At 40.7% G+C, this 27,155-nt stretch overlaps 1 protein-coding gene across 1 annotated transcript in view; it reads right to left on the bottom strand.

Annotated features, from left to right (window-relative positions):
• lonrf2 (LON peptidase N-terminal domain and ring finger 2) overlaps positions 1-27,155 on the bottom strand; it is a 208,105-nt gene that overhangs the window by 88,770 nt on the left and 92,180 nt on the right. Inside the window, exons 3-7 of the mRNA XM_089132253.1 lie at positions 5,580-5,702; positions 3,694-3,855; positions 3,132-3,303; positions 2,872-2,974; positions 2,686-2,800 (exon numbers count right to left, since the gene is read on the bottom strand). Of these exons, the coding sequence (XP_088988379.1) occupies positions 2,686-2,800; positions 2,872-2,974; positions 3,132-3,303; positions 3,694-3,855; positions 5,580-5,702 (675 nt within the window). The remainder of the gene's footprint in view (positions 1-2,685; positions 2,801-2,871; positions 2,975-3,131; positions 3,304-3,693; positions 3,856-5,579; positions 5,703-27,155) is intronic.

The following is a 27,155-nucleotide window of genomic DNA, read 5'->3' as shown; positions in this document are numbered from 1 at the left end:
GTGGAGCGAAAAAGAAATATAGAAGAAATTTTTATAAATGTCTTAAGCCTTGTATGTTTTAAATAATAAAGTATATTAATAAAGGCTTAGATTTAATTTACTAATACAGGCTAGAACCAGTTTATTTATAGTGTACTGATAATAGTTTCATATAATTAGTTTGTTAATTAAACAAATAAAAAGATTTAAAAAAAGACTGAGATATGTTTGGTTATTGTACCCTTTTAATTAATAAATAACAATTAATTTGCTATATTTCAGATCAATATATTTATTTTCCTTAATTTTAATTAACCCTATTTATTCTCATCATAAGAATGATAAATAATTGATTTCCAAATAAAGGAATACTACAAACACTTAAAAATAAACAGATTAGTGCCCTGTTTTGAGGACAAGAAATGAAAACCAATGCGATATGATGAATGTTCAAAAGATGGAACTCTGTAACGGCCACCTAGTGTTCAGAAGTGTTCATGACATGTTCGTTATTGTATGTGTGATGTTGTTATGTGAGCAGTGAAAGTGAGAATGCTTGCGCAAAGAGGAAGGTGACTGATCTATCGTGGGTTTGTTTTATTATAATGCGTTTACTTCCACTTCGATTTGTAGCGTTTTACAGAGTGTTTTTTTTTTTAACCTGTTAACATCCGCTCTTTCGACATATGAAGAGTGTGCTTAACTTGAAAGAAAGCAACTATAAAATGACTCGTGGAACTACAGTACCAGTTCGTTTGCACTGTCTTTCTTATTCTTCATCTGGGCAGACCTCAAACTCTGACAGAACACACAGACAGGGGTTGGAATTGGATAAATATGTTTTGCTTTTAAGACTGTGTTTTAATGCGAGTATAGGCTTACACAAATATAAGTAAACACTTTGCAGACTGAATGTTGTCCTGTATGAACAAAATGACGGATGTTTTTCATGACTCCACTGTTTGATCGCACCCGTGTGTCTCACACACAGATTACGTTACCTTGTAGAAAATATTCGACCTGGCTGTCAGAACGATTGCCTTTGCCTGCATCTTTGCGGTGACATGACAAACATATTTAAGACCTATCCAATCTGAATTTAAGACAATTTAATACTTTTTAAGGCCTTATTTTTAGGAAAATTGATTTAAGACTTTTTAATACTTTTTAATGACCCGCGGCCACCCTGTAAATTATCATAATCTAATCATCTTAACCTTTCCAACTCAGCAATTGTCATTATTGAAATGGGCACATCATATCCAAGAAAGTGTCAAATGTGTTCAGTCTCAATTATAGATAACGGCAAGTTACAACCAATTATCAAGTCATTGATGATTGCTTGACTGATGCTCTTTGACGACTTGAGTCAGGACTGTAATGCTGCTGAGCAGTGCAAAATGATGATTCTATACTTTGTGGTGCACTTCTGTTAGAATGACTTAATTTTCATTTTTGGGTGAACTAACCCTTTAAGACTAATTTTACGAGTTTACGACCCCCAAAAAAAGGAATGTGCAAAGGGCTGTGTCTGTGACACTCTTCTAATTCTTGCGGAGGAGGAGAAATTAACCCTTTTAACCCTCCATATTCTATATACAACCATGTGATAAATGTATTTACATGCATCTAATTCTCCGTCTCATAATTTTCCTTTTATGTGGTTTGGCCTATGTCTTCATTTTCTCTTCTAAACTATTTTGGTCTGGGATGTGACTTGCACACTATGGTTAACCAAAATAATACATGCATCTTCACATATCTTCGTCCCCCATTTGTTAATTTACATTTTGCTAACTTCATGATGCATTAGTATTATAAGAATCTTGTAGATTCTTTTCGTAAACACCCAATGAAATTCAAACATTCAAATGAACTGCTAGAACTCAAAGGGTCGTAAAAACTCGTATTGCTTCGTATTGGCTCACGCCCCTCCAGAGGGTGTGACATTTTCCCGCTTTAAAAATCACTGATCACAAGATTTGCTCTCATCCTCTTAGCTCTCTTACTCTCTTGGTCCTTCCTGAGAAGTCCTAATGTGAAGATGATGCTGAACTAGAAGTCCCTCAAGGCCCCCAAGCTTGCGTCAGGCTGCGGCCTTGTCTTTCCATTCACCAAAGATCCTCTGACTCCCACTGGTTCTCTCATCAAGACCACCAAAGATCAACTGGAGCCTTGCTTCAGGATAGTTCAATTAAAATGGGCAAGACATGAAAGTATTAAACTTAGTCTCATTATTTGATACATTAAGTATCCTTACCTTTTTAAGAAAGGCGTGTTAGAACTGAACTGAAGGTTTGCTCAAGGCTGTTGATCTGATGAACTCCAAACAAACTCCAACTTCTTACTTTCCTGTATTCTGCTTAAGCTCTCTGAATGCATTTATGTATGTGTATGTTAGAGTGTGAAAACTGTATGCATTTATGTAAGTGTATGTTAGAGTAGACCATGTAAGTCAAATTTACTCCCTCCAAAATGGTCCAAAATACCGGCTCCCAGTAGCCTAACACTGGCACAGGTCTCTCTCCTTGTGCACGTCTTTTTGATCTTGAAAAAAAGCTGATGATGAAAAAATTGTAGTGGCTATCTGTTGCTTTTGGTGACGAGAACTTTAGGAAGACATTATGTGGCCAAGTGAAAACAAAACCGTTTTAACAAATCACACAACACAAAAACACATTAAGTGTAAATAGGCCTCATATTTACCTCAGAGAGGTTTTCCTTACACAGGGGACAATTAGGGTTGTGGTCCAAGCAGCGCTCCAAACACTTGAGGCAGAAAGTATGTCCACAGGGTGTGGTGACAGGCTCATAAAACAGTCTGCAATGAGTGAGGAGGGTTTAGATGTATATAAAATTAAGAATTATTTTCAAGAAAAAATGTATTATTACCTCATGCAGAGAGAACATTCAAAGTCTGCACTGTCCAAAAGCTGCGATGAAACTTGCCTTTCCCAAGAAAAAGTAGGGAGAGTTTTGGATGAATTCACCTTGTCTGGGAATGAAGAAAATGGAGAAAAAAACAAAAGAAAAACAAGGTTTGCACCATCGGCCACAGAGATCTTGGCGCTAAGTACAAAATTCTTTACTTCACAATATTTGTTCAAAGTAATTTTTTTCAGTGGAACAATTCAAGGATTTAAGCCCCATACCTTCTTTGAGCTGTTTGTTGGGTGGCTCAAAGTCCTTAGCATTTTCTGTCCATTTCCTTTTTAGGACGGGTGGAACAAAAAGTGAAGAGAGGCCAACAGAGTTTACATTTTCAGATCTTTGCAAAATATAAGATTTCCCATCTTTGAAATTACTGCAACCGAGTGTTTGTTCCTAAGGGAAAAAAAAGAATGGTTTTACCATTGATGATGAAGTGGTCCTATACTATGATTCTAAAAATGCCTTGAAAAGCAAAATTGGTTTTATAAACATTCGGGCCCAGTTTCACAGACAGGGCTTAAACTAAGCCAGGATTAGGCCTTAGTTCAATTAGGGTATTTAAGTAACTTTAATAAATGTAGGCCTACCACAAAAAAAAAAAAAAAAAAAAAAAGATTTTAAGATTTGTCAGTGCAAGTTGCTTTAAGTTAAAACAGCTCAAACATGCATTTTAGTCTAGGACTAGCTTAAGCCTTGTCTGTGAAACCGGGGGTCATCAGTGTGATATCTTCATTATAGCAAATTGTTGAAATCAATTGCATCTGTGAACACAAATCCAGTAACCTTGGAGCAGCCTGCTTTGGCTCCATCTCTTTGAAGAGAGGAGTGAAGCGAACTGTGAAGGGATGAGGGTTTGATACGATGGGATGGGCCCGCTGGCAGGGGTTGTAGGAACATAGCCAGACCCTCATTCACAAAGACTGAAGAGAACATGTGACTCAGGATCTGCAGATACACAGATACAGTTGTACAACAATAATGTTGGCATGGACATGCAAAACATCAGATTGCAGTCACCTAACACTGAAAACTTATTAAATTAAAGAAACTAAGCACTTAAATAGCACTGCATGATTAATCGTTTCTAAACCGAAATTGCGATTTTCTAATGGTTGCGATTATTAACAAAGACAGTTTGCTATTAAATGTGTGGTTTCATTTATTTTAGTGTTCGAGGATAAGTTTGTAATTTAGTCTTTCTTTGATGCTGTGCAAACCACCACAACAAACCTGTAGCTCTTTTTAAAAACAAATTGCCTTTTAACTCAATTTTGATAAGAAAAAAAATAAAAATAAAATAATAATAATTCGTAATTAGATTTTTTCTAAATCGTTCAACAATAGGAGCTTTGAGCTTTGCTGTCGTTCGAAAAAGACTGTGTTCTTCTTCACCCTTGTTCATTTCATCCACATTTAATTGAGTAATAGTGTCGTGCCAGAGAGATTGTTGGTGTTTAGTGAAACCGTGAGCGTGTATTTGTTGATTGTAATCTTACTTCTGATATTCTCTTTTATCTGACAATTGCCTGATTTCCGAGACTTTGTAAATAAGTGTGTAAATACTCTTATAAATACATTTTGCCAGATTAAGGGATGTAGGGGGTTTGACGGCAATGTATTTGTACCTCTTTTTAACCTTGTTTATGGAAAAGGGAGTTAGGCAAGTTAAACTTTATTTTTGTTTTCTTTATCTTTCGTTTGAGGTCATTTAGGTTCCAAAATAATATTGTTTTGCATGTTACTTTGGCCTTGTCTGCCCCTGATGCTAACCCTTTATTGCAAATAAAGCTCCTGTTATTTGTCATCTTTCTGGTATTGTGACTCTCTCTTTTTTTCTTGTTGCGGCTGACCCTAGCGGTCGTAACAATGCAATTACACAAAGATTAACCCTTGTGCTGCATTAGATTTTTAACACCGTTGAGTGCATTAAGGACCAAAAATGGCCACATATTATAACATTGCCTAAAATATTATATATTATTATTATTTTCCACTTTTACCAAGTTAAATCTTTTAACCAGCATCAGTCCTCATCATAACTACCAAAAATGTATTAAATTTCAGGATTTTAACCCTTTAATTACCAGTTTTGTTTGCGAAACCATCGATTTGTATAAGAGGAAAAAACACAAAAATTCAATTATTTTCAATAAACTAAATGCAAAGAGAAAACTTTAGATTTGGATTATCACAGTCCCACTTTGCAAAAAATCCCACTTAGCGCGTTAGAGACCAAAAATGGCCACCTATTAAACATTGCCTATTGCCTAAAATAAGGTGCATTTCCACCCATAGGGAATAAATATGTAGTGACGTCATCTGGTGGAATACACTATATAATGCAAATATAATGCTTTTGCTTCAAAATGAAAGGATGTTTGTGCAAAAATCATGTTTCATGTATTACTGACAGCCTCAGATTTAAACAACGTTTTAATGGGTTTCAATGGGCCATTTTTGGTCTTTATGGTGCTGAGTGTTACTATTTGATCTACACATTGTGTGTTATACATATTTTGCAAAATGGGATCACATTTTTTACATGTATCCAAAAAGTCACAATTTTGCCAAATTTCATACCATTTGCATTAAAACAGCCAAAATGGTCAAAGAAATTAAACTACAAAAGACCAAAAATGTCCCTAATGCAGCATAAGGGTTAAATGTACCTTCTGAGCCTCCAGTTTTACAGTGATCCAGTCAGATTTCAAAGCCACACAGAAGAAATACTCTTGTAAAGCCTCTTCACTGCGGCCGGCACCCTTGAACGCTGTTGCCTTAATGTAGTGAGCCTGTTAAGAGAAAACATGGTAAATAAAAGTAACTAAAGCCCAACAACACAAAACCACAATTTTTAAAATACACTGCAAGCAGCTGGGATGGGCACAAGAACTATGGCGCCTATGCAACCTGCTGGCTTTAAGAAAACCATGCACAGAAGGCACATGTATTTAACTCTCTGGTAGTCTTTGGTTGCTAGACACCGAACAAAATTTCATTTTTAAATATTAATTTTATTTATTTATTTGACTTCATCAGAAGTACAAAACTTGGTGTAGAAGCTTCATATATATTATACACCCCCCCTCGCCCCAAACATTTTCTCATCGAATCTACACGATTCACGTAGGTCACCTATTTTGGTTCCAAAACGGCGAATTTCGCCGAAAGGTGAGTGATTTTCATGTCTGAAAGCAACAAATCATGTGATCAAAGTGATCATAACCTATGACAAGAAAATCTATTATAAACTAGATTAGTGGGTAACTCAGCAGTAAAATTTAGTCTAAAAAAATCACAAGTGCACAATAACTGAATAAAATCTGAAAATTTAGTGAAAAAAAAAACATTATTTAGTGGGGAACAAATAAGAGACAATAAGTGAAGCACTAAATCTGGTAAAACGTTTTCATGTATTAAGTTTAGCAGAAACTGCTTCTTCCTTGATTTTGTGCAAGCAAAGGTGTCAACTACATCCAACTACAAGTCCAACTACAACTACAAGTCCATTTCTTTGTTACCGTCTCCATAGTTAGCTCTGGCTTTGACAGACTCAGCGCTGCTAGTGATCGCAATTCCTGTGATGTTCTCACAAAAAAGCTAGTGATGTTCTCACAAAAAAAAAAACAAAAAAAAAAACAACAACAACAAAAAACGTACGATTCCCTGGAACATTTTGAATTGTAGCTAAATGTCTAGTGTCCTTGTCTTTCTTTAACTTTCTTTTTGCAAAACCACTCAATTGACGTCTGTCCATTTTTGATTTAGATTCATTTTCTGCCGTTAAAAAAAAAAAAAAAAAAGACACATTTGTGCGTACTTGTTGTGGACCAACTCAACTCTGACAGACTGGGGAGAGGGGAGTGATAGTGGTCATGTAATCTTTATTTATTTATAAATAGGGGTTCAAGCACAAAGTGCTGAAACCCTTTTGTTATTGTTAAAGAGGTCATATAATGCCATTTTTTACAAGTTAATATGAATGTTTAAGGTCTAAATAAAAACTTTGTAATATACTTTTATTAAAAATTCTCATTAGTATTTTAACCCCCTGGGGACCAAGGTGTATTTGGGGTTCTTGAGAGGTTCTGACATGCCCTGACATGTGTTTTTTTCAGCTGCTTATAAACATATTAATGGCAGAGGTGAAATTACACTATATTTAGCAGAAACAGGGCAACCATGATGTATGGGCAACACGTTTGTACATGTTTGTATTTTTGAGAGAATATTGTTTATGCGTGGTTATTGTAAAAACTAAAAACGAAAGTTTCTGAAATAAGGCCACAAAACACATACTAAATATGCGTCCACAAGACTTTTGACTAATGGATGTTGTTGCCTAGGGTTTTTTCTTCACAATGATCTGAAAATCATCCTCCTAATTGTTCACATAAAACTGTGAATTGGGTTATATTGTGAAAAACATTTTTTGTTTGCCAAGGCAATATGCGAATGGGCGTGAACAGGCCAGCCCCATGATGAATAATTAGGTGATTCTCACCTGAGAGACAAAGACATGCATAATAATGAGCTTTTCATTCAGGTGAGTCAGACAAGAAAAAAATTGAAAGGACAACATACACACACACACACACACACACACACACACACACACACACATATATATATATATATATATGGGAAGTTCAGATGCAAAAGCTTTGAAGTGCCATTTGAAATTCTTCTAGAATGATCATTTTTATCAAGCTTGTATATTTAAGTTCAGTAATTTCACTTAAATGACTATTAATAGGTAGTATTCATTAGCCTGGATGCCAGCCCGAACTCCGCCCACAACATTTTTTGGTCGGGAAGTTCGGTCTGGACTCCATCCATTGAGGAGTAATTATGATCAGTCAAAAAATGATTGGGCCAATCAAATTGCAAGGGCGGGCTTTATACGATGATGGACAGATGATCTGCAGGGACGTAATCATCACGTTATCAAAGAGCGCTTGCCAAAGATGACTGCAGCTGGAGAATTGAGATGTATAGATTCCGCTGTCACGTCTTTTGTAAGAAAAATCGACAGCGCATTCATTTTAATAGACAAACAGAGAACTGCAATCAAGGCATTTGTCGATCGGAAAGATATTTTTGGCGTCCTTCCTACATGATTCGGGAAAAGTGTAACTTATCAGCTGGCTCTGACGGTTGTTAAGAAAATGGGACGTAATGAAAAGCCTGTGGTTGTTGTGGTTTCTCCTTTGGTGCACTCATGGAGAAGTAAGTAAAAGAAGCAACACTCGTTATTTAACTTCTAAAATGAATAAAGTTCGGCTAAGTTCGGTATTTGAAAATTGCGCTATGCAAAGGAGTTGACTTACTGCGTTGCTCTGATTGGTTGTAGCCAGGTCTACCGATTATCCAATTGAGTGCAGAGGTTTTTTTTTTTTTCCTGATTCGGTTACGACACGCCTCATAATCAAAGCCCAATGGATGAGTTTCAGACTCATATTCTCTCTTGAATATGAGTATGACGAAGTCAGGCCAAGTCTTCATTGCAATTTAAGTGAAATTACTGAACTTATATACAAGCGTGATTCTAAAAATGATCATTCTAGAAGAAAATTTCAAATGGCATTTAGAGGATTTTGCATCTGAACTCTTCATATATATACATGCATGTATAAAATCAAAGTATAAATGAAAGTCAAAACCCATTTTTAGTCATACCTGGAAACAAATCCTGGTCAAAAAAATATGGGCCATGCAGAATTGGTTCAAAGTTAAAGGGGGGGGGGGGGGGGGTTGACTGCTTGTTTTTCTTTGCATGATTGTGTTTATGGGATGCAATATAACATGTATTCGTGGTTTTTCGTTTTAAAAAGTCTTATTTTTCATAAACTTCCCGTTTATTGTCAGCCGCGCTCTCTTCTGTCCTCGAACGAGCAGTTGACTTCCTGAGTCTATGAAACCACTCCCTCAGAAACACGTCGTGGGCTCAGATTGGTTAGCTTGGCCCGGTGTGTTGTGATTGGCTAAACTGTCGCTTACGTTGTCCGGAAAGTTAACGCCCATTACCTTTACGGGCGAAATGGGAACGTCATGAGCTCCGGTCCAGATGTAAATATGCGTCGAACTGCAGTATCAGTATGACCCAGAATCAGACCGAGAAAGCCACGATGAAGAGAGTCAAACAGAACCTCACCACACACGGCTCTTAATAAACGTTTCTGAATGATAATTTGCTACATTTTTTAACTTTATACACGTTTGTTTAACACAATAGCATCTGACTGGCAACAATAGCAACTGACTGGCTACTAATGTCATACTCAAACAGCGAGTTTACGTTCTTGATCAAATCGAAAATAACGTCATAAAACATATATACATGAAAAATACATTTACAACATTAGCACTTATACAAAATTCATGTTTGTACGCGTCTGTCGTAGACACAAAATAGCATAACTGATAGCCTAGTGGCAATAAAGCTAGCGCTGGCATTTGAAAAAAACTAAAACACAAGGCAACATCTGGAATTACTGTATACATGCAAATACATTTAAAATGGTTAAGTCTTAGCCTACTTACAGGTTGTGGCCCAACAACTGCTGCCTCTGGTTTTAAAGTCGGAACTGCTTCATGTTTCTGTAACAGTTTCTTGTTGAATACGGTGTTGAACTCGTGGAGATTCTGGAAGCTGTCTTCCGTAAAATGCGCAGCACAGTGAGCTAGATTACGATCGTCATTTTCAGGAACATAATCAAACATAAATTGTATCCATTGTTGATGAAGTACAGCGTCCGTGGGAAGTTCGAAGACATAAGACCTGACAGCTGGGTGAACAACTCACTCGACAAGCTGGAGCTGCTGAAATATGCGCATGCCCTTTTCTGCATATTCCAGAGGGGGTGGTTGATGCAAATGTGTGGGTTAGTGACGTACCATAACCCAGCTGTAGTCCCAATCCAGTCGTTTTTGTAGGCAATATACTTCCTGATTTTTAAAAGACCATATCTCTGCTTACACTGAACTTTCAGCGCTGCAACTTTGCAGATACTGTTCATGCACCAACAGCAACATTACACACTATTTAAAATGAAAAAAGTGAAATCGCAGTCAACCCCCCCTTTAAGGTTTAAAACATTTTGAAAAGAAAACAATATGAGCAGAAACTCTAACAGTCCAGCGTTCCTTCGTATGTCTGTTCACACACCCAAATCATATTTAAACACTCTTTTTGGTTATACAGATAACTAATGTTATCTTACTAATTTAAGGATGTCATTGTCACCACCCTTGGACTGTCTGTGTGTTTTGATTCATCACGTGTTCCCCTCGTCTGAGTTCTCCGCCCTCATCTGTTGCCATGGACACTCATCACCTCCCGCACAGCTGCTTGTCATTTTGTAATCACCGTCACTGTCTATTTAAGTTCCTGCCTATCTTCACTCCCTTGTCCGGTATTGTTCGTGTCTACACGCTGTCAAACTGTCTGCCCGTTCCTGAGCTCCATTTATTAAAGTTGTATGTTAATTCTACCTTCCTCCTTGTCTTCCTTGGTCTGCCCCGTGACAGTCATATGAGATTTTTGTTCCAATGTAAGCGAAAGTGAATTAACGCACAGCGAGCACGTCTGTGAATTCGTCTATTCCTTCCTATCAGACGTGCATTTGATATTTAAACAGTCTTTGCGCAGTTTACAGACACTAACGCGATTAGAACAAAGCACTTATAATAAATGACTTACTGCATCAGCTGAATCCGTGCTCCTCAAAATGAAACTGTTACTGAGGTAACTTTTTTCCAGGATCTCCTCACTGCGCAGCAAGACGAAAGGTTAGGACGAGGGTTAGATCCGTAATAAACTGTATGTTTTTATCGATGTGGGAGTTTTCATGGCTTGCCTCAACATTAGTGTTTGAATAGCACGCGCTCTCAGTGGGTGGGGTCACATTAGCACGTCATTCGTTGTAATGAGGTGAATGGGAAAATACTGACATCTCTCTCTTTTCAAACATATTACATAAACTGAGAATAGTTTCTTTTTTATATAAACAACTTCATTTAAAAGAAGAGAATTTCAGCTTCATAAAGAGAGATCTTTCGTGTCTCTGTGACAAGTATTTAATGAGTTACAGCTCTTTTTTCTGACGTGTTTCAGAAAGATTTTTGCGGAGACAGTGTGAGCTGAAAGCGCACCCTGTTTAATTTATTTATTTTACAAAAACACAAGGTTTTGATATTAATAAGAGTGTACACAAAAAAGAAGACCCTCTATAGTTTATAATCATGTATTGATTTTATTTATATGACCATTAATGACAGAGTATTTTAAGTCTATGTTGCAGCTATGTGGAAAAAAACGATCAAAACGCGGGGACGCGTTTCATGGTACCCAGGGGGTTAAGAAAACGTCTCGGTTACGGATGTAACCCTCGTTCCCTGAGTAGGGAACGGAGACGTTACGTCAGAAGTGACGGAGATTGGGGGTTTCGCATAGAAAGCCAATCCTCTTCGAGTATTTAATCACGAGCCAATGGCATGAAATGCCTTGGGGCTGCGGAAATTTGCATAGCTTACTCCGCCCTACTCCGAGGAGCCAAGACTGAACTCAGGCGTCTACCCAGCGGTACAGCAGAAGTGGCAGGGAGACGTAACGTCTCCATTCCCTACTCAGGGAACGAGGGTTACATCCATAACCGAGACGTTCCCTTTCGTAGTCACTTCGAGTTACGTCAGAAGTGACGGAGATTGGTGGTCAATGCCATCACGCCATCTTACAGCTGTCTTCCAGTGCCCTGCGAAAGTCTAGACCCCTGAAACCAGGTATCACCAAGAGATCCTACTTTGACACAGGAATACCAAGGTACACTGGGAAACATACAACCAGATGCCTACCGTAGGGAGGACTTACGAATACACATATGGCCCCATAGGGACGCATATGGAGATCACTGGAGCACCAACCACAGGTGGTCACTAGAATTTAACTCCAGGGGTGGCAGATGGCTTGCCAAGGGAAGACACATGCTCAGAGAGGCTTACAGTGGAAAATACACATGAGACAGTTACCATAGGGAACCGTGCACATGGAGGCACCTAGCCGGCATCCAGAGCAACAGCAGTGGTGCCCGCATCATGGGTGCTGGAGGACTCAAGGCTTCAACGGAAGACTACTGAGGAATATCGCACTTATCCAGTCCGAGGAGTGGAAAGGCGAGCAAGCGAAGACACCGGGTCTAGTACTGGTGGAAGCGAGTACGTGAGAGGACACCGGTTCGACTCGCAGATTATAGAATCTCGCGAAGGTGTTTGGTGTCGCCCAGCCTGCAGCTCTGCAAATGTCTGTTAGCGAGGCGCCATGCGCTAGAGCCCAAGAGGAGGCCACACTCCGAGTGGAATGGGCCGTCACACCAAGGGGGCACGGTCGACCTTGCTGCTGGTAAGACAAAGCAATGGCGTCCACTATCCAGTGAGACAGCCGCTGCTTTGAGAGAGCCCTTCCCTTCTGGCTCCCCCCATGACAGACAAAGAGCTTGTCTGAGGTCCTGAAACACCGTGTTCTGTTGACGTAGGTGCGGAGTGCACGTACTGGACAGAGCAGTGCCAAGGCTGGGTCTGCCTCCTCCAGGGGCAGCGCTTGCAGGTTCACCACCTGGTCCCGGAAGGGAGTGGTGGGAACCTTGGGCACGTATCCAGGCCGGGGTCTCAAGATCACGTGAGAGTAAGCCGGCCCGAACTCTAGGCACGCTTTGTCAACGGAGAATGCGTGCAGGTCCCCTACCCTCTTGATGGAGGCCAATGCAACCAGGAGTGCTGTCTTCATAGACAGAAACTTTAACTCTACCGATTGAAAAGGCTCAAAGGGAGGCCTCTGCAGAGCACTTAAAACTACTGAGAGGTCCCAAGAGGGCACGAGGGGAGGACGAGGCGGATTTAGCCTCCTCGCTCCCGTCAGGAACCTGATGATCAGGTCGTGCTTTCCGACGGACTTACCTTCTACTGCATCATGAGACGCGGCAATGGCCGCGACGTAAACCTTAAGGGTGGAGGGCGACAATCCAATCCTTCTTGCAGGAAGGAAAGCACGACACCGATCGAACATCTCCGGGGGTCTTCTCCGCGAGAAGAGCACCAGTTGACGAAGAGGTGATCTATCTGTGCCTCCCCGAACTGGTCCCAAATCAGCTGGACCGTCTGGGGATGGAGTCGCCATTCGCCGGAGATAGGGCGGACCCGTGACAGCTCGTCGGCCGCCAGGTTCCGGTCTCCTGGAATGTACACTGCACGAAGGGACCTCAGGTGCTTCTGACTCCATAGCAGGAGGTGGCGGGCGAGCTGCGACAACCGACGTGAGTGTAGACCACCCTGGTGGTTGATGTACGCTACTGTAGCAGTATTGTCTGAACGGACCAGTACGTGTTGACCCCTGAGCAGTGCTCGAAAGCGGTGCAGGGCCAGGCGTACTGCCAGCAGCTCGAGGCAATTGATGTGCATGAGGCGCCGGGGTCCTGTCCAGGAACCCGCGGCTGCATGCCCATTGCACATGGCACCCCAACCCGTGGTAGATGCATCCGTGGAGACAACGAGATGCCTGGAAGCTCGCTCAAGCGGGACACCGGCCCGTAAAAAGCTGAGGTTCGACCACGGGAAGAAGGTTTGGCGGCACGCTGGAGTCACTGGAACTCGGAGCGAGCCGCGATGCCATGCCCACCTCGGGACTCGATCGCGAAGCCACAGCTGAAGTCTATCTCCATGCCGAGAAAAGAGATCCTCTGCACGGGGCAAAGTTTGCTCTTTTCCCGGTTGACCCGAAGGCCCAGACGGGCTAGGTGCCGGAGCACCAGGTCTCTGTGTTCGCAAACCTGTTCTCGAGAGTGTGCCAGTATCAGCCAATCGTCGAGATAGTTCAGGATGCGAACCCCGTGTTCGCGAAGGGGAACAAGGGCTGCCTCGACGATCTTCGTGAAGACGCGAGGAGACAGAGCTAACCCGAATAGGAGAACCATGTACTGATATGCCTGGCCTTCGAAAGCAAACCGAAGAAACGGTCTGTGTTGAGGCAATATGGAGACATGAAAGTATGCGTCCTTCAGGTCGATCGCTGCAAACCAATCCTGAGGCCGAACGCATTCGAAAATGCGTTTGGCTGTGAGCATTTTGAACGGTAGTCGATGGAGAGTGCGGTTCAAAATGTGCAGATCCAGGATCGGTCGTAACCCACCGGTCTTCTTGGGGACAATGAAGTAGGGGCTGTAAAACCCTGATCTCACCTCGGCTGGAGGGACCGTCTCGATTGCACCCTTCGCCAGCAGGGTCGCAATCTCCGCTCTTATGACCGGGGCATTGCCACCGACCATCGTGGAGCGAACTCCCCTGAAACGGGGAGGAGACCGTGCGAACTGAATTGCGTAGCCGAATCTGATCGTTCTGATCATCGCGTCATCCTCTGCAGCGCCAAACGAAACAGACGGTACCTGCGAAGAGGCAGACGCCTGAATCAAAGCAGCACTCGCTGGCTCTGACACTGGGGCGGGGGGTGTGGCCCGAGGATCTCTCGTCGGGTTTTTGTTCCACACCGTCACCGTCAAATCACCCTGTCTGCGAGTCGAAGAGCTTCTCGAAGAAGAAGCTGAACGAGTAACGGACGTGGGGACTTTCACTTTAGTCAGATCATTGAGTCTCGATCGCAGTGTAGAGATGGTCATGTCCCCACAAAAGGAACATGAGTCATCCACGAACGCTGCTGCTGCATGCTGAATACCCAGGCAAACAGAGCAGCGACCGTGACCATCAGAGAACGACATGAATCGACCGCATCCAGAAGAACACGGGCGAACCATCTTTAAAAAGACGTGCCACGTGCAGCTCTTTCAATGAGAGGAGGAAATTCACTCTTTCAGCGCTGAGGCGTCCAGGGAGAAGTCTGGCAGACCACTGCTCAGATCGCAGGCAATGCAGAATCTCGCTGGGTACCGCCGTCACACCAACACTGAAGAGGAAGCTCGTCTCGAAGAGTCTTTGTCAGTGAGAAATGGCTTAAGGAGTGAAGAAGTCTCTTGGCTCCGAAGCGAAAACATACTGCGGTTGCATTCACTTCCTCCTTTTATACTCATGGAGTAGGGCGGAGTACGCTATGCAAATTTCCGCACCCCCAAGGCATTTCATACCATTGGCTCGTGATTAAATACTCGAAGAGGATTGGCTTTCTATGCGAAACCCCCAATCTCCGTCACTTCAGACGTAACTCGAAGTGACTACGAAAGGGAACACTATTTTACTTGGTAAAAATCAGCTCTGTTTTCAGCAAGCTGTTTCAGTGCATATCAGTGATGCGCGTGTTGATCCGAAATGAGCGTGTGCCTGCGGTCACCCGCGGTTACCCGCAGTTACGGGTCATCCAAAAATTTTTTTAATGATATTCGGGTCGCGGTCGGTCGGGTCGTTTGAAAAATGATGCCAATTAAACATTTGTATTAATATAGTAGGCTACTAGACACAATTATTGATGAAATATACAGCCCTACACATTATTGGCTGAATAACTGGCACGAAGATAACACACAAGCTCAGTCTAAACAGTTCTCGGTTCTATACTGGTGATTCGAGAACCGCTGTCCCTGTGCGTTCGGTATACGCAGTATCAGCTGTTCGTGCTCATCACTTCTCTCAACAGTGGCACCAACATGTCTCGGTTCAGTGAACTGTTGGAGTTACTGGAGTAAAATATAATTCAGGATATTGATTTATTTCGATTCGTAGGCGACTGTCAGGCATGTCTGAAAGTGAGTAACTTTAGTAACTTGTGGATCAGCACTGACGCAAGACGCGAACTGTTTCGAACGATTCAGTTCGATTTAGTGTACTGGTTCGACCGGTTCACTAAAAAGAACCGGTTCAAAAGAACGGGTGGGTAGTTGAAAACGTCGGTCGGTTGCGGGTTGTTTATACATTGACCCGCGCATCACTGGTGCATATCCCTTTAAATAATAAACCCCGCCCCTCTGTTTTGCGGGCGTGAACGCACAAGGAGTGTTGCCTTGACAACAGTTGAAGGTTTTGGAGAGAGAATGGCAGCGGGAGTCTCTGAGGACACATCTGTGCAACCGTATCAGTTTGAACTGGAGTTCACCGGAACAAGATGACGGCCGCAAAGTTCGATAATTAAGGCTTGAGGACGTTTCTGAATGGTTGGTTAACAATGTTACTTTAATCTATCTTTGTATGCACTGGCAGGGAGTAGTGAGATATGTGTTTACTGATGTATACATTAATTCATTGACAAATTGACGTTACAACTAATTGTCATGAAAAACCTTTTCCCGCGATTTGCAAAGATTAATATAAAGATTAATAAAACTTTAGGTGCAGAGGGAACATAAATAGTTGGTACCAATTATTTTTTCAGGAGCAGCTTCTTAGCAAAACCTGATCCTCATTTATAAAGTAGTGAGAAATGATTTGGGTGAGAAATGATTTGCGCAAACAAGAAAGTATTGACGTTGATCGTGGGGAATATTCCCTTCGTAAACAAAACTCAGCCACTGCGTCTTCATCGGTTCAAATTTAGGAACATCAGAATGATTTCTGTGTTTGTTATTGCACCCAAGAACAGAACAACACAATCGCTTAGACGCCATTCTGCTACAGTGTATCAACAATGAGGGCTATAGTCTATGATGATAGCTCGCTCAGGGCGGGTCTGTGTTGAAACACTACTGTCAACCAACAACCGTGGGAGGGGCGTGCGACCGTGTGACGTCACACGGTCGAATAGCTCAATTTGAGGCAGGGGAAAACATATAAGGATATTAAAACAAAACCACTGGATGGATTTTTATCATTAAATGATGGTTGTGTACAGGCACTGACAACACACATTGCAGTACAATCAACTTGTAAAAGTGCATGTACCATTATATGACCCCTTTAATTTTCCCATCATGCAACATTCTCCATGTAAAACTGATCGTGCAGGACGAACTGTAAGTTCTAGAGACTTGAAACTTTGGGGGCTGGTAGTACTCACGCTGCCTACAGCGTCACCAAGGCACGCCCCAATCGGCCTTATGGGGGCGCAACAGTGGGCAAAAGTACAAAATGGCTCATAACTCCTCAACCGGGCGTAGGCTCAAGTGTCTTACATCGTTGGAATCCTTGGCTCCAGCCGGACAAGATGCACCAGATTGGTCCGTCACCCTGGGTACATTTTCAGGTATTTTGTGTTTTTCGTAAAACCTACTATTGCAATGTTCAAAAAGCAATGTTCAAAAATAAATCTGCATTTTTTTTTGTTACTTTGTAACTTGTTTGTGTAATTAGGCTTAAAGGAATGTTCTGGGTTCAGAAAAAAAGAAAACTACTTTTGCGAACTAGTCCTAGGTTTGGCCCGGCTGGAAGCAAACCAATGTGGCAAGATTCTATGTCTAGGGATGGGCGTGATTAATCGACGATCGATTATTGATCATAAAGAATTTCGTCGATCACGTTAATTTGTTATCGATTATCATTAAACTAATGCTGCTGCGTTGCGTAGTGTGAGTGGAAAGTGAACGTGTTCCCCGGGCTGGTCATGTTAGCGCGGAGCTAACTGTGCATCCCGGTCACGTCAGTCCCCCTCATCAGAGCGGTATTTTCAGCGGCTGGACTGAAGCATTTGTTTACACTCGACGTGTCCGCACGAGCATGAAGAAGGTGCACGCGGGAAAAATGACGTTTGCGGAATTCGGTGTTTAACAATCAGGCGAGTGCGTCAAGTATAAACACCTCATCCGTTTGGGGAGGGGGAGGGGGAGGTGCGCGCAGTCTGCAGAGACTCGCGCTGATCGAGCCAGGCGAAAGTGTAAACAAGACTTGACGGTCACCATGCAGGTTGCGGTCGTGACTGACCCCAGATCATGTCATCAACATGCTTATCTTTCTCAAAAAAAACAGTAGACTGGAGCAGAAGTTGTATGTGAGTTATTTTTTATGAGGCTTTAAGTAGCCTAGCCTAATTGATTGTTAGTAGGGCTGTCGGGGTAACCGCAATATTGTAGTACCGCGCTTCTGACAAGTCAACCGCAGAGGATTGCACGTAACCGCAGCAACCGCGATATTCACGTTTTTTTTTTTTTAATAAAGCTATACCCTTCTTGTTTTGAACTTAATGCATGTGTATTGAATGTTAAACAAGTTCATAATGATAACAAGACTGTTTATCATGGTGATGTGTAGCCTACAGGCTTCACACAGACAGTGAATGAGCGAGATCGGCAGAGCGCGTGCAATTACCTGCATCTGTCTTTGAAGTCGTGAAAAGCTTGTCAAAGGGAATATTTGTCACATCATCATTAACGTTCTCTTCACGGGTATTTTCCCATAAATGTGCGTCAGCAGCAGCGCTGGTCAGCATCCCACAGCACAAGGAAGCCGCGGTGAAATAAAATCAGCGAGTCACGCATTGAATCAATGCTATATTAGTCTCTAATAAGTGAAGCATCAGCTTCAGCGTTGCCCATGCGACGCATTGCTGCTCAGCTGAGCCTTGAAAAGTTGAACCTCAAAGTTAAAAATAATTAGCCTAACATCTTGTTTCTTTACATCTCTTTTAAAGAATCAGCTTTTTTTAAACGTGTTCGTTGAATGAACGGTTCAATGACTCGCTCAAAGTTCGTTGTCATAACAATATGCGCGCTGAGTGAAAGTCTTTTAATGCGCATACTGTAGAAGCTGTTTAGTTTCGGTAAACTTTATTTATATAGCAACAAATACATAAATTAAATAAATAAATAAATGGCGGTAATACCGCATATCGCGCTATTGAGCCACTCAACCTTACCGCAAGGGAAATTCCATAACCGCGACAGCCCTAATTGTTAGGTAGGATAATCTCTCTCACCCTTTCTCGACTCTGTGCCTTGGATAGTTGAGTTAACGTTGCATTTTAACAAAACCTGTCAGATATAAATATTATGTTTTTGGTTAAGTTATTTATTTATTATTTTGGAACAAACGAGGCTCTCACGAGGGCCAACTCGCAGCTGCAGGTTCAGTTGCGTTAGAGAACCGTCGCACATATCTTCAAATTTAGCCTAACTGAACGCCACAAGTTGATTATCTTGTAATAAAGATCTAATCGAGGAAAAACACGCTGTATTTTTGTATTTTCATTGCATTTTTAATTTATAAAAAGTTAAATAAATAATAAATTTGAATCTAAAAATATTAATGATTAATCGATAGTCGATCGTTAATTCTTCCGACGATCGACTAAGAAAATTTAATTGAATGCCCATCCCTAATGGAGTCCGAATGTCTATAATTATCTTTATAAAAAAAGTTGAAATTTGGGTTCACGGTCCCTAAGGGCCACCTAAACGCCCCATGTGGGAGGAGCCCTTTTTACTAAATGGTCTATAACTCGTCAACGGTTATATATTTGCACCAAACTCGACGCACCTGTGTGAGAGCTCATTCTTTGGTCATGTGAAAAAGGACGGGGTGACTGGCCACTTGGTGGCGCTATAACTGTTAAAAAGGTGCCAAAATTATGTCTTTCTATGGCAAATCCCATGAAATGGCTGAAAGTGGCCCTCTACCTGCCTGATTTACATAAAACCTCACAAAACCAGACGTGCGCATGCGTCACCTGACCCTATAGAGGCCTGGAAACTTTTATGCATGTCGGGCCACCGGTGGCCCTTTAACTATTATAAAGGGGGAAAATGCTCCATAATATCCAATGCAAAATGACATTTAAATGACTGAAAAATGGTCTGCTCTCTCAAAACTTCACCAAATTAGCTGGGCACGTGCGCCATATTATTCTAAGGAAGCGTGCAAAGTTTTATGGAGATTGGGTGGTGGCGCAGTTTAAAAGGTAAAAAATAAAACACCACATTTCCATGATAAATGAGCTAAAAAGGCAAAAAAGCGACTTTCTCCGCTGCAAGGCACATGTTAAAAGGCTTGATAAAGTTTTTTGGAACGCAGCAGCGCAAGCTTCATGTGCGTAGACCCTAGGGTTTTTAATAGGCCTTTTTAGTCCCCTTTTATTAGGGGTTCAAGCACGAAGTGCTGAAACCCTATTGTTAGTTAATTTTCCGATCATGCAACAGTCTCCATGTTAATCTGACCGTGCAGGACGAACCGCAAGTCCTAGAGACTTGAAACTTTGGGGGCTGGTAGTACTCACGCCGCCTACAGCGTCACCAAGGCACGCCCTGATCGGCCTCACGGGGGCGCTACAGCGGGCAAAAGTATAAAAATGGCTCATAACTCCTCCACCATCGGGCGTAGGCTCAAGTGTCTTACATCGTTGGAATCCTTGGCTCCAACCGGACAAGATGCATGCCTCGGATTGGCTCACCCTTCAGGCGCCAATTTCGAGTAAATTGCGTTTTTTTTTAAAACATACTTTTGAGAACTACTCCTAGATTTTTGGCCCGATCTGAACCAAACCACTGCAGAAATTTTCTCTGGAATCTGCCTGTTTATAATCATCAAAAACATTTTTTTAAAAATTTCAATTTTCAGTCGCTAAGGGGAACCAAAATGTTTGATGGCACCAGAGCCACTTTTACTAAAACTTGTTATAACTTGTGAATGGAATGAGATATTTTCACTAAACTTGGGACACGTGTTCATGAGCTCATTCTGAGGTCGCATGAAAAAAAATCGTGACAATTGGCCACTTGGTGGTGCTATAACAGGGAAAAAAGACATAAAATGGCTATTACCGCACCCAACCATTAGTCGAATAAAAATTGGCATGGAGTCTGTTTGTCCAGGGTACCTTGATGGTCTATGAGAACATTGGCGTATCTAAAAAAACTCATTATACGTCAAGGAGCCTAAGAATTTTCAACCCAGCGTTTTTCCATGGGAGTGACCTCTTCATACAGGAGCATACAGAATCCTTGCCGAGTCCAATGATACCAAACATGCCAGGTTTTGCCTCATGGTTTTTGTAACGGTAACATTTAGAGCTTTAAAACTTAAAAAAAAAAAAAACATTATCTTCAAAGGCATTGTTTGATCAAGACAAAAAAAAAACAGGCAATTTGAAAACAGGCAAATAGCTTTAGCGATTGACATAATGCCCAAATATGAACAAGTTTCTAAAGTTCAAAACGAAATGAGATATTTACAACAAATTTGACATATATATGTAGTATTTTTATACTTTATATATATGTAGTATTTTTATACTTTATATATTATAGGCAGTATTTTCACACTTTGTTCTTGAAGATTGTGAATAGACATGCACCTGTTAGGACTTTCAGAGTAAAAGGCCGCGATAATCCATGGTTCTCAAATGAACTATCTGAACTCCTCCATGAAAGAAATTTGGCTTGGGCCACTGCGAGGAATTCAGATACAGAAAGAGATTGGGTAGCATTTAGAGTATTGAGAAATAAATGCACAGCTCTTGTACGCAGATCTAAATCTGAATATTATTTAAAAGAAACCTCACAAAATCTGAATAATCCTATAAAATTTTGGAAAACCATCAGATCACTGTGTCCCTCCACATTATCTAATGATTTTCCAGACCAAATTTTAGCAGACGATATGCTCATTAATAATAAAATGGTTATGGTAAATATTTTTAACAAGCATTTTATTTCTTCAAGTTCTATTTTTAAAGAAACTACTGTGAGTGTTATACCAAATCCATCTCTTCGGAGTGAAGATAGTCTGACTTTTAATTTTTCTCCAATTTCAAGAAGTGAGGTCTTAAAAGGTTTAAAAAATCTAGACATCAAGAAGTCTGCAGGGCCTGATGAAATTGAGCCATATTTTTTTAAACTGGCTGCCGAGATCATTGCTGGCCCAGTAGCCTATATTTTTAATTTATCGTTAGAACAAAATATTGTTCCTGATATTTGGAAATCTGCTTTGGTTGTACCCCTGCTGAAACGCGGTGACCCAACCATTCTAAATAATTATAGACCGATTTCGAAGCTATCAGCTGTGGCTAAAATTTTAGAATCTATTGTCACCGAACAGCTAAAGGAATTTTTAAATATAAATAGTATTCTATCTAGGTTTCAGTCCGGTTTTAGAAAAAATCATAGTACAGTAACTGCTACTATGAAAGTCTTAAATGACATTACTTGCGCCCTAGATACTGGAAGATCATGTGCTGCAATGTTTATTGATTTGACTAAAGCTTTCGATGTGGTCAATCATGATATTCTTTTGTCGCGTTTACATTGTATCGGCCTTTCTGGAACCGCATTAGGTTGGATCAGGAACTATTTAAAGAATAGGAGTCAAAGAGTGCAAATTAAGGGGTCTCTTTCTGACAAGCTGACCATCGAATCTGGTGTGCCACAGGGGTCCATATTGGGTCCCCTGTTGTTTACATTATATATTAACAATCTTGGTGATAATCTATCAGATGCAAGTATCCATTTATATGCCGATGATACCATTATCTACTGCTTTGCATCTTCTATTGCAAATTGCATTTTAAAGCTGCAGGAAGCATTTGAATTAGTTCAGCGTAAACTATTTTCTTTAAAATTAGTCCTAAATGATAAGAAAACAAAATACATGGTATTTTCTAGGAAACATAAGACTGATTCTCCTCCACCACCTATTTACACTTTGCAGGGTAACTCTATAGAACTGGTTTCCTCTTATAAATATCTGGGGTTTGTGTTGGAAGAGGACTTATCATTCAAGTTACATGTTAAACAACTGTTGTCTAAGTTAAGGTTACAGCTGGGGTTTTATTTTCGAAATAGTGCATGTTTCTCACAGTCGGCTAAGAGAAAGTTGGTGGAATCTACCTTCTTACCTATCTTAGATTATGGAGATGTTTTTTACAGAAATACCACTAAAGCTCTCCTAAAATCAGTAGATTCTGTTTATCACTCTGCTCTAAGATTTATAACTAACTCAAAATATCACACTCATCATTGTGCGTTGTATGAGTTGGTAGGTTGGCCTTCACTTCATATAAGAAGGTACAAACACTGGCTCATACTTGTATACAAGGCATTAGTCGGCCAGCTTCCCCAATATAGTAGTTTAGTAGAGTAGTTTACTAACTTTTAATAGTCAAGGGTATAATCTTTTAATATAAAGGTTTAATAAAAAAAAAATATATATATGGACGCACTCTGAGGATTACTAAAAAAAGTGGTAAAGATCAGGCAAGACATGGGTCTATAACTGTCAAAAAAAAAATGTAAATATATTTTCCTAAGTAAATTGCCTGTATTGGCTGTAAATGTTCTTTCCTATGTTCTGATTTTATTTGTTTATTTGGATCCCCATTAGCCTTCTCTTCCTGGGGTCCCAACAATCAAAACAAATACTACATTTAATCAAAAACAATACAAAGTTAGGTCAATAAACCTAACATTCATTCCAAATATCGAAATCAACAATTTACCATATATAGTGCTATTAAATGTTCCTTAAATTAGTTTAACAAATATTTTTCCTCATTAAAAAATGTGTAATATCAATGGTAAATCCAAAGCAGAGACAATATTTCACCAGTAGGCTACATTCTTATTCTCACATTTTTTGTCTTTATGCACTCGACCAAACCACTGGGCTATAATCTAAGCTTGAACCATTGTTTTAGAAATACAGTTGTTACCCAGGTATCCCAGACCACCAGTAAATGACTTGAGAGTCGGAAAAAGTTAAGAAAAAGAAAGAAAAAAGTTTTCTACAAAGAAACGTGATTATTATATTAAATAAACATAACTATACATAAAATTACATCTAAACGTATGTACGTTTTGTTTCAAATGCTACGTTCACACCGGACGCGAATCGCGCGTCAAATTCGCGCCTGACGCGTCTAGTTTGACGCTTGACCACTAGTGTTAATTCGCGTGTCAAGAGCGAAACTGCCGCGCGTAAAGTTTGAAGCGAAATTTACGCGCGTGACGCGCGTCAGAATCAAAATCCGTTGGCGGCCATTGTTTTTATGTCGACCGAGCATTCATCAAGAGAGTTACCGCTCTGTATTTACTCTGGAGAGTAGAACAGCGGCGTGGGGATCATCGTCGCCGTATATTTGTGTCCACCGGACCCTTCGGAGGTGAACCGTTTGGCGAGTTTCACCATTTGCTCGCTCCAGGAGCTGCGCTGGATGACGACCGCTGTCAGCGGTACTTCCGCCTGTCACGCGCCCAGTTTGATGACCTGTTGTCCCGCATCTGAGCGAGGATCACCCTCGCCCTCATCCATCTAATCTAGCTGTCATTTATTTTTGTTTTGATGATAAATAGAGCCAGCCTTCAAAAGTTATTAACCTGTCCTGTGATTTTTTTCTCTCTCTCATGTCCAGACACGAATTTATGCACATATGTTGATTGTCTTTACAACATAATACTATTTCTAGATATGGAATGAATAACATTCAATACAAAATGAACATGTCTCGTATATAGAAATAATGTTTTAAGTGATGAAACATTTGCTTTGTTGTGCATAATCCCACCATGGATTTAGTCATATTAACAAAATAATTTATTGAAGCATCCAGACACTTCACCACGTGAGCAAGCAGCTAGGCTCCTGATTGGTTAACGCGGCGCAAATTCACGCCAAAGTTCAGATTTTTCAACTCGGGCGGCAGACGCGAATTCGCGTCAAACGCGTGAATGCACAACGCTCAATTCGCGCCAACTTGAAGCGCGAATGAGGCGTATTCGCGTCTTCCGCGCCGCGCTCCACGCCTCATTCGCGCCGCAGGAATTTTTCACGCGCGTAAAGCGTCTTTGCATTGACTTAACATTGAAATCATTCGCGCCTGACGCCTTATTCGCGTCCGGTGTGAACGTAGCAAAAGACTGGAGGACAGTAAATTTTGAAGACTCTGCCATAATCCTGTTTTCCTCGGTTTTCCTCCACTTTAATCTCCACAACCGAAAATGGACGAGCATCTTTGCGTCAAATGCGGAATTTATGCGTGCATATAGCCCATTGCTTGTAGTAACCTAGCTATGAGGAATCTAAACACAGTGGAACATTAAAATCCTCCGTCGCCAACTAGCGTTTCGGAGCAGTACTGCAGAGCAACCAAGACCTGAACGCAGAAGTAGGGCTGTGCCATATCATACCGTCCACGATAATACCGGTATAAAATTTTACATGATAAAAAATTGTCATATCGCGATATTGATGATATGATGAAGTATGGCGTATTTACGTTACTTAGCACGTGCACAACACAGCAGCATGTCAGCCTCCGGATCAGATCAAGATTTAGTTCCTAAAAAGGGCGCTACTTCAATAGTATGGAAGTTGTTTGAGTACAAGAGGTCAGATCTCCAACAACACAATTTTTTATTTTTTTTTTGTCAAATATGCATGAAAACTCGTTTCACCACTTCCCTACTAGCATACATTTTGCATTCGCCTAATCTTCCTTCAGAGTTTCCACAGTTCGGGTACAACAGTCAACACGATTAAACTCTTTCTAAGATGATTCAATGTTACTATTATTATATTTGTAAATAAAAGGTCTATGGTTTCGCATAACACAACTTTATCTTGCTGGACTTTATTGCTGTAACGTTAACTAAATCATCATGTTACTTTCTACCGGCCGGGTGTCTGTTAGAGCAAAACAGTCAGAGCACTATTGTTCATCACGTGCACAGTAACTGAAATGTAAAACTGTTAAAAGAAAGGACTCAATAAACGATTGCATAGCTAGATGCTGTATATTATACACGACGCTACGCATCAATATTTATTTCCTTTGTGCTTTGAACTGTTCAGTGCGGAGTATTTGACGCGCTGCGCGTGCGCGCTGTGACTTCGTGTTGCTTCAAGCGCATCATTCAGCGCTCGGGATGCGCATAAGCGCTGTGCGATATATTGGAGCCTTTCATATCATAATACTTTTGCGGAATGAAAGATTATTAATAGCCTTTGTTCTGTCCTATCGATCATATGTTGCTGCCTCATTAAACAGCTGTGCTATACATTTTAAACATGCCTCAATTTTATAGTAGACTAGGCTATATAATAATTAATCCTTTTGATTTGTTACCTTGTTTTTTTCATGAATGTACAATACAAAGAGCAATGTGTAAAGTTTTACCAGATTTAGTGTTACAATTGTCTCTTATTTATTCCCCACTAAATGTTTTTTTCCCTAAATGTTCCGATTTTATACAATTATTGTATAAATTAGGTATTGTATACCTCATTTGATGCTAATTCAAAAACTATGCAAGGCAACTGTTACATTTTGAAGGTTTGTTTGGATTGCCGCTGTTTGTTTAAATTTTTTGTACTTCAAAGTTTAGGTAAATTTTATTAGGTGACAATATTGTGCAGGCTTCTGAAGTAATTGTTAATATTGTTAATGTATTACTGTAGTTATTGTTAAAATAAAATGATAATGTCACGGGGTGTGGGTGCAGGCAGAAGAACAGGCTGAGTCCAAGAAGTTCCAATACACAGATTTACTAATAATTGAAGTCAGATTTAGGCAGGAAGACAGGGTAACACCAGGTAACATTAAACATTGACCGACAAAGACAGAATGAAACTGAGGGAACTAAATACACGGAAGAATCAAACATAATGAGGTGAAGACAGGTGAAACAGATGAACAGGACGCTGAACGGGAGGCTGATGAGGGAGTGAGTTCAGGTGTGCAGACGAGAGGATCATGGGAAGTGTAGTGCTGGAGACGCGGACAGGATGGTGCAGACGAAGGACTGTGACAGATAAGGAGTTATGTTATACTTTTTTTTTTTGCACTAATGCTGCTGCCAGCCAGCTGCAATCACCAATAAAACATTGTTTCATATATATTTTTTCTATATCGTGATAAATATCATTATCGCAAATATTATATAAATGCTCACAACGGTGTCACCTAAATGCGTAGCCAACACCGTACACTACGTCGTACCCTCGACGCAGAAGTATAAATTGGCCTTAAATCTTTATCGAACGGGAACTGTGATTGAGTGTACATGGAAACTTTGGATGCATCAGGCTGGTGTGTCGTCAGAGAGAGAAAATTTCAGAAATTATTTGATTTGATATGAGTTTAGTTGAGTAGGCCACACTCACAGACCGCGGTGAACTAGTTAGTCAAAGGAAAAGCTACCAAGTGTACACAACACTTTAAACTGAATTCTTTGATTCACAAACTTTGATTAACTGAGTTGGTTTATTCATGAACTTTGTTCAACTGAATCTATTCATCTTTCCAACATTTTCCATCTACTACTGAAAATCAAGGTGGATTATTGGGAGGAATTCTAAATCATTGTGTTTTGAGTCAAATCCAATATCTGATTACATTT

This window comes from Pimephales promelas, chromosome 6, assembly GCF_988280905.1.
Source record: "Pimephales promelas chromosome 6, fPimPro1.hap1.1, whole genome shotgun sequence".
NCBI classification, from domain to species: Eukaryota; Metazoa; Chordata; class Actinopteri; order Cypriniformes; family Leuciscidae; genus Pimephales; species Pimephales promelas.
This window is presented reverse-complemented; position numbering and strand designations above follow the sequence as displayed.